The 8,465-nt window shown below is 53.2% G+C and overlaps 1 protein-coding gene across 1 annotated transcript in view; it reads left to right on the top strand.

Moving 5' to 3' along the window:
* DAAM1 (dishevelled associated activator of morphogenesis 1) overlaps positions 1–8,465 on the top strand; it is a gene marked incomplete at its 5' end in the record, with an annotated part of 42,797 nt that overhangs the window by 20,483 nt on the left and 13,849 nt on the right. Inside the window, 4 exons of the mRNA XM_010143065.1 lie at positions 6–199; positions 317–424; positions 5,335–5,364; positions 6,629–6,732. Of these exons, the coding sequence (XP_010141367.1) occupies positions 6–199; positions 317–424; positions 5,335–5,364; positions 6,629–6,732 (436 nt within the window). The remainder of the gene's footprint in view (positions 1–5; positions 200–316; positions 425–5,334; positions 5,365–6,628; positions 6,733–8,465) is intronic.

The following is an 8,465-nucleotide window of genomic DNA, read 5'->3' on the forward strand; positions in this document are numbered from 1 at the left end:
GCCACTCCCAGGGGTGTGTCCTTCACAGCTTCCCCTACCACCACCCCCTCCAGGTGGTCCCCCACCACCCCCTGGTCCCCCACCCCTGGATGGGGTGATGCCTCCTCCTGGAGCACCTCTGGGCTTGACCCTCAAGAAGAAGAGCATACCACAGCCAACCAACGCCCTCAAGTCGTTCAACTGGTCCAAACTGCCAGAGGTAAGCAGGGCAGTAACTCAGGCAGTGAAACCAGAGGTGCTGGTCAGCCATCACCCGGTGATGTAAAGGCAGGTGGGCTTGGGTCTCCCAACCTGCAATGCTCCCACTGTCTTGCAGAACAAGCTGGCAGGCACCGTGTGGACCGACATAGATGACTCAAAAGTGTTCAAAATCCTGGACCTCGAAGACCTGGAAAGGACATTCTCTGCCTACCAAAGACAGCAGGTAACGGCTGGCCTGGGGCACACGCGGAGGGCTGGGCAAGGCATTGCCGTTACGAGGTTGTGTGGTTTCGCCCGTGGTCTCAAAACACATCTCCTGTCATTATTTCATACCAGCACCGCGTTTGCCAGGTCAGCTCGGTCTGCTTTACCCTCTCACTGCATGCCGGTGCCTTTGTGTGGAAGTGGCCGTTCACGGCTTGGCGTGTCTGCTTTCGCCATTGCCCACACACCCAACCACGGGTGTCATGAAGATGCATTACCAAAAAAACCTCACCAAAAAAAAAAAAAAAAAAGTATCGTAGTTCTTTAGTTTTCTTAAAGGCTGTGCACTTTCTGGCATTGTACACAAGGGCTAAAGCACACACCCCCCCCCCCAAAAAAAAAAAAAAAAAAGAAAAAGAAGCAGGGAGTGTACGAAAATAGCCCCCAGATGTGGCCACAGTTGAGTAATATTTTTGGATCGCTCTTAACAGAAACTGCTTCATGTCTCTGTATTGGGTGGAAAATTTCTATCCCTTTCTGGCCAAGGACTAAGTTTTGCCCACATCTACCATGGGTGGATCTCTTTTTTTATTTTTGTAGTGAGCCCAGAGCAAAATGTGAGCTTTGAACAAAAAAGCAAATCCCAAACCAAAATAATGACACTACAGGCAAAAGTCTCTGCTTTTTAATCTCCTGCTCGAGCAATATGGCCCCAGTTTGGAAGGCATGAAAGCATATGAAGAAAATTAGACACTCGTTTACCCCAGGCAGGACCACGATGGGCAAAAGCAATGAGGTTTTTCCAGAAAGCAGGAGAAAAAGGAAGGAGAGAGGCTGCCATGTTCACCTGCTGTCTGGCCGTGTCGTTGGGAGAAGAGGACAGGCTGTCACGCTCTTGCCAGGCTCAGGACAGTGCCGGGAAGGAGTGGACCCAACACATAAGCTCCTTAGGCAACGTGAGAGTTTAATCTCTTCCAGAGGCTTATTGAGGGAAGGATCGGGGCGGATTAGAGCAGGGCAAATATCAAGAGTAACCCACCAGAAGTACACGCTGACCCAGTGTGTTTCGGGAATAGGTGACCACGTTGCTGGCTTTTTCTCCTGGCGTTTCTGGAGCTTGACTCATGCCTACTGAAGGGCACGTCTGCAGATGAGATGGAAGTGGAAGGGGAGCAAGAATAGAAACCTGGCGTGTCAGCGGGATGGTTTGCCCTCTGGCTTGCCTGCCCGAGTCTGTGAATCACCTGGTGTGCTACGGATTATTGCCAGGAGGAATTTAAAAATAATTTGGCTTGGCCGAGGTCCTGCTGGGTGAAGCAGCTGGTTAGGTTCAGGGCCAGCAAGAAGGGGCAGATGCTGTAAGGAGTGCTGTGACACAGGCTTTTGCCCCAGAGGGGGTGAGGACCTGAACATGGGAGCCAGAGACTGGGCTGAGACTGGCAGAAGATGCTGCGAGAGCGTCTGGAAGGGAGATTGAGAAAGAGTTGGTGAAAGCTCGTCTGTGAGATGCTGCTGGGGCTGAGCCACTCTTGGGAGCGCAAGTCTGTTGTAGCTCATCCAGGCTTCATAGTAGAACCTGTTTGTGCAAGTTGAATGATGGGACACATATCCCTGGACCAGAGGGCACGTGATGGCTCATCTGTGAGTCCCCATGGTGCGCTGGCTTGCAGTCCTGGCCTGGGGAGGGGGTGCCTGGCTGTGTGCCCCAGCTTTGCCAACAGCACGGCTCTGCAGAGGACGCACCAGCACGTGAGGTTAGAGACGCTCCCTGAGAAAACACACTCACCACGGGGCACTTCGCACACGTTGTGGGGCTGGGGACCTCCATGTGAATGGCCTCCCTACAGAGAAGGACAATGAACTAATGCCTTAATAATTTGCAATGTTTTTGAGCTCTAGCAAAGTTGGTTTCCATTCTGAGGAAGCAATGGAGGAGCAGGGATTTCTCCTCCCTACTCCCCATCTTGAGCCCTTGGCTGAAAATCACTTTCTTGGCAGTTGTCCAACTTCCTCTGAGGTGTCCTCAGACACAGTGTGGGACATCGGGCGGTACCTCCCTGCCCATGCCCCAAGCAAACCGGGGCTCTGAAATCACCTGGCCGGGTGGTCCATCACTGAGGCCGATGTCCCAGCAGGGTTCGGGGGCAGTGTGCAGAGGTCTGCGCGGTGCAGAAAGCTCTCACGCTCTCCATGAGTAGCTGTTGTAGGGCTGCTGTTGACTGGACTTGGTTATTTTTATTTCCATAGTGCCTGGGAATCCCTAAGTACTGCATGGACCCGAGACTTAATGATGTACTTAATTTTAAGCATCTCTTTAAATGCTTTTCCCACATCACAGGCCGGGATGTAAATGCAGGCTATAAAGTGAACTCTGCAGCTCTCGGGAAAGGCCCTTTCGATGAGGAGAGGACAGGAGCCCTCTGGGCTTCCCGGGGCTCAGCCTGGGATCGTCCCTGCCCCATGCTGGGTAAATCAGGGTGCCTCGGGGTTTTACCTGAGCCGTGAAGAGAGCCCCTGTCCTCCCCATCCTCCCTGCCGAGGCTCTGCAGATGTCACTGTCCCCAGAGCAGGGCTCAGCCCCACAGCTGCACAATACCAACATTTACCAGTCTTGCTAGATAGAACAGGAAAACCAACAGGAGCTCTGCTTTTAAGGCTGTGGTGTGAGCACCCTGCAGGACTGGGAGTAGCCGCTTAAGGATGGCGTGTGGTGATGGAGAAAAGAAAGTCTAGGGCCTTCGGGACTTAAATGTGCCACGCAGGGGTGGGAGTGATGCTAGTAGGTGGTAGTGACACAGCCAGGGCAGTCCTGGCAGCTTCTGTAGTGATGAGTGATGCAAAAGAGCCAAGGCCAAGTGGAAAAAATACGTGTTGTTGAACCGGGGACTTAACAGTGAGCTGGGAAAGAATTCATCTCCCAAAAAGGGATGAAAGAAGAAGAGCCTCCAGTTTTTCTGTGCAAGCAAGAGTGACCGGCGTGGGGGCTGGGGCAGCAGTAGTGGCGCATGTTTGTGAGGACAGTGTCAGCAGATTTAAAGGTACTCCTTACATCACCGTCCTGCAGCAGAGGCTGGATCATGGTTCGTGCGAGGAAGAGGGGCAGGGATGAGGCTGGTTTGAGGCAGAAAGGGATCGGTTTTGTAACAAGCCTTTTTGCTACTTTAAGGCACGAGGAGCCCTTCCTCTCCTAGAGCAGGAGACTGCAGGAGGGCCTGCACCGCATCCTTCTCTCCAGCGGTGTCCTCCTCTCCTTTACAACCTCGACTGATCCACAGAGTTAATTATTCCTTTGCAACAGCCTCACTTCTAGCCAAGTTACGGTTTTTCATCTGACCTCTCTGAAGCACAGACTGGCAGCTTGGATGTCCTTGTTCAGGTCTGCAGGTCCCCCTTGCCTTGCAAAGCCCCTGGTGTGGTGCTGTTGCCGGAGCTGTGCTGCGGGGGATGGCTGTGGCAGCTCTTCGACACGTGTTTCTGCACAGATGGGTGCGACACTGACTGGGGGAACCGAACTGCTCGGCACAGCACTGTGCTGGGGTGCCCACTCTGCGCCCCATGGGCACCCACCCCTTTGTCAAAGAAAGGGTCGGTTCCTCTTTTTCTTGGCTGATGTTTGTTTGCCTCCTGGCACGTCTTCTTTTGTTTCTTGGCTGCAGCATTTCTGTGGGCTCAAGGAAAGCCTGAAACGTTGGATTTTAGCCCCAGGGCTTGTGATCGGCGCAGCTCAGCCCCTGGCAGGTGCTGGTCCCCCAGCCCCCAGCATTCAGTGGCATCTAATGGAGCCCTTTCCCATCCTCCTGTCCAGAGCCACATGTGGGTCCTGAGCTGATCCAGCCTCAGCAGGGGAAACCTGTGTAAACAAGATTTCCCTTAAATAGGCAGCAATAATGGGCCTGTGTTTGGCGATGACCAACTCAAACCAGGCACGTGGGTCATCGATCACCTCCATGCAGAGGGGCTGGAGGGAACCCCCTTGTAAACCAACTGTGTTTGAACCCATCTGCTCCCTCCACTCGCTGCCTGCCTTCTCTCTCTCTTTTTTTTAAATAAGATCAGCCATTTTTCCACTTTCGAAATCTCCCTCCCTGTCACGGAGCTGTCAGCTGGCGTCTTGAGCCAAGGACACCAAAAAAAAAAAAAAATACGGCCCAGGGGACAAGGAAGGAAAACCCTTGTGTGTGTGTGTGTGTGTGTCTGTGTCTGTGCACACGTGTGTGGTGCCAGCTTTTCTGCACGTGCTTCCAGTCTGGTGGGGGGAGCTTGGCAGGTCAACCAGGTCTTCGAGGGAGCGTGGTGCCAGTGGGGTATCGCAGTGGCATTTGACCAGGCTGCTGAGCCCTGGAGAAGGGGGGTTGTCCCTGGCAGAAGAGAAGTGAAGGGGAAATGTGTTGCCATAGCAAATGGTAAAGTTTTGTTGCGGCCAGATTTGCTCCGGGATGAGCCTCTCGTTATTTCCACTTGAAAGCCCTGTTTTTCCTGGCAGCCGCATTGGCATTTCAGTCCCTCAGATTTGCAAAAACCAGCGATTTTCTTCCCCAGCACGGTGGGCTGAGCGGTGCTCTGCTTTGGGGCCAGTGCTTGCCGACTCTCGCCCAGACTGGTGGCGAGGCTTGGCCAGCATCATCCCACCTCGTGCCTTGTCCCTTCCTCACCTCCTTGCACACCAGCACCTTGGCCTGATCCATTCATGGAGCTGCCTCTCCCTCTCCCATCAGCCCTCCCTGTCTGCGCATCCTTTAATCCTCACCACATTTTCACGTGCATCCCTCCTATTCCGGCGCTGGCAGACCCCGAGTGCCACCCTGTGCTGCCAGATGCCCGTGTCACACCCTCCCCTTGTCTGTGCCCCAGTTCCTTTTGGTTTCGCTGAGATCACTGAACTGCATGTGTTTTTACTGCCTTTTTCCATGCTTTCTGCTATGGCTGTAGGACTTCTTTGTGAACGGTAACTCCAGACAGGTAAGCGAGCATCCACTGGAGCCCAGCGCCCGTGAGCGCAGGGCTGGGGATGCGGGGGACACGCGTGGTGCTGCGGGGGGTTAACGTGCAGCCAAACAGGGGTTAAATCAGAGAAGTACAAAGATGACCAGGAGAAGGAGCTTGAAAGTTGGTGTCAGGGAAGCTGGTAAGTAAGAAGCTGCCCTCTTCGCCATCAGTGTCGAAGCCAATGTCTGAGTCCAGGGGTTGAATTTTCAGATGTGGCTTAGCACAGAGAAGCTCCTGCCCCTGGGTGGTTTTGCTCGTGGAAACGTGGTTGTAAATGAACTCACACACACAGGTTGTTTCGTCGTGGTCAGAGAGGGGCAGCTGGTGGTGGGTGACTTGGGACTCAGCTTCCTTCACCCACCACTGCCTTTGCTCTACACCACCTGTCCCAGCAGCTTCCCACTTCTCGTAGCTTGTTTTTTTTTTCCTTTCAAACAAGCAAAAGAGTGAAAAAAGGGAACTCCTGTGCTCCCCCTGAAGCCCTGCACTGGCGGCGTGCCGGCTCTCCTACGCTCAGAGATGTGCAGTGCGTGGGACCTTGGCAGCTGCAGGTCGTGTTCCTTCCAGGAGGATAGAATAGCCGGCTTTTAATTGATTAACCTTACTAAAACATGCAATATAGTAAATTAAAACCGGGGGCAACATGAACCCTTTTGGCAACCCTGCAAAATTGGTGATGTAGGTGCTCGTGCCACACCGCTTCCTGCTTTCAAGCCCCTTATTGTGGGAGAATTTCACTGAAAGAGCAGCAGACGCTGCAGGTTGTGTTTGCAGGTCTGGTAGCTTGTACCGGTTAGCGTGCTCGGGAGGGCTGATGCGTGAAGGGCGACTGCAGATGTTTGAAGCGGGGGTGAAGAACAAGAGTGATGCTGAGTGTGTGCAGCAGCCCGTAATGAAATATTTCATGTGAGGATTTAATGAAGTATCACAAATATGTATGCTAAGAAAGCCCGGCTTTTATTTATCCAGCACCGCCTGTGTGTTTGCAGATTTTTAAATCTTCCCTGTCTGAGAAAATATTTGCATTTCTAACCAGTGCCTTCAAAGCCAGCTCTGGTTTATGAAATGACTTACTGTGCTTCAGTTACAGGCGATGGGTTTTACCCGTAACCTGTGGTGACACTCCTGATTAATGGGGGCCCGCTGTGTATCATGCTGCTGTGTGCAGAGAGTACTTAATGTTTTACTTCTCCATGGCTTTTCTCCAGGCTTTTCTTTTTTCCCTATTTTTTTGTAGAAGGAAGATGCTATCGATGACACCTTGAGTTCCCGGCATAAAGTCAAGGAGCTTTCGGTCATAGACGGCCGAAGAGCTCAGAACTGCAATATCCTCCTCTCCAGGTACAGTCAACACCTTCTCGCCATCTGGGGAGTGGGGGGATGCTTGATGCCCTGCCCTGGGCTGGGGGTGATCCTCATCCCCTGGGGGGCGTTAATGACAGGAGCCAGCATGGGAGGAGAGCCAGCGACACCTGAACCCAGCTATAGCCTTACACTGCTCACGGTGGGGTAGCACAGCGGGGAGATGCGCTTAATTGGCTGTGTGGCAATTCAGTGTCCCCAGAAAGCCGCAGAGGGGCTGGGGTACCCGGTGAGCCTTTGTAGGGGACAGGAGGGGGCTGGTGTCACCCCCTCCCTTCCTCAGCCGCGGTTCTGTTTGCTCTGTGATGGTGGCAAAGAGGGTCTCTGTTAGGCTGGGAACGCGCTGCGTATTGGCAGGCTGTGGGGAGCAGAAGTGTAATTCAGCCAGGGCCTGGCTGCCCGTGCGGATGTCCTGAGCCACATCTGGGTTTCGGGGACATCCCCCTCTTAGAGCTGCCTGGCCCCACTGGGATGACAGCCTCCCACACACCCCTCACCAGGCAGGCTCAGCACTGCTACCAGCAATTTAATACCATCCCCAGCTTGCTGCCAAGAGGAGAAAAAGGGCCCTTTTTGGCAAGATAAACTACACCAATAAAACTGACTCCTGAGAAAGGAGAAGCCAGCCTGTGGTGGTCTGAAAGGATCAACCATCAGCGTAGCTACTTAAAAAAAAAAAAAACAAGCAGCAGCAGAAAGTGCCGCTTGTTTCTGACTCACCCAGAAAAAAAAGAAATCTCAACAGCAGTCAAATACAGCTCCATTCAGAAATGTTCACTCTGCTACCTGGAAGCACAGAAGCTTTTGTGCCATCCAGGGTCGGCTGGGATGGAGCAGGATCACTGGCAAGCTGGGCTTGCAACCGTGGCACCCAAATTCTGTTTTCCCAGACTGTGGGTCAGCAGAGCCGGTGCCTTACCTGGGCAGCCCAGCTGCTTTCCTTCCCTGGAAAGCACGCACAGGCTGATGCCTGCAAAAAAAAAGCCCACTGGGTGGGTAACTCGTCGTCCCTGGTGCTTCTTGAAGCTCTCCGGGAGGTGTTCGGCAGCCCTGCAGGCAGCAGGAGCGATGAGTGCAGCGAGCCATGAGCCGCAGCGTTCAGTATAAAATTGCTGTGTTTATGGCAGTTTCTGCTTCGGGTTGCTTCTGGGGATTTTCGTGTTTCCTAGCAGCCCAAATAAACAGGATGATGTTGAAAGCAGAGTCTAAAGCAGCAGGTGAGTGAGTATGTCTGTGGCAGCCAGCTATTAGCGAGCGATGGGATTTGGCGCACTGGCTGGGCTCCTCCCGGCGTACTCAGGCTGAGCATAGTCAGAGTGAGTTTAGGTGTAATTCAGCCAGAGGTTTAAGTGTGTAATTGGAAGTTTAGCGCACAAGTAGCCCCTTCAGTGGGAAGGGGAGCTACCAAGCATTTAACTTCAAAAGCATCTTGCATGTCTTACTGAGTGAAGGTCTTAATTTCATCTCATCAGCAAACCTTTCTCATCCTAGAAAGCGATGGCTGGGAATGAGTCACCAGTAATTAATTCCAAAAAAAAGGGCAATGCAGAGGCTGCTGCCTGGCTGCTCTCCCCTTTGGGTCATTTCCTGGAGGAGAAGGAGGATCAGACCTGCCCTGCAGGGTGGTCCCCAGCCTCTCATACGGCTTTTCCCGGCACGCCTGGGAGCACCATGAGTTGCTCTGGGGCAGCAGCGGCTTTTGGCGGCGCCCG

Source organism: Buceros rhinoceros, unplaced genomic scaffold (assembly GCF_000710305.1).
Source record: "Buceros rhinoceros silvestris isolate BGI_N320 unplaced genomic scaffold, ASM71030v1 scaffold28300, whole genome shotgun sequence".
NCBI classification, from domain to species: domain Eukaryota; kingdom Metazoa; phylum Chordata; class Aves; order Bucerotiformes; family Bucerotidae; genus Buceros; species Buceros rhinoceros.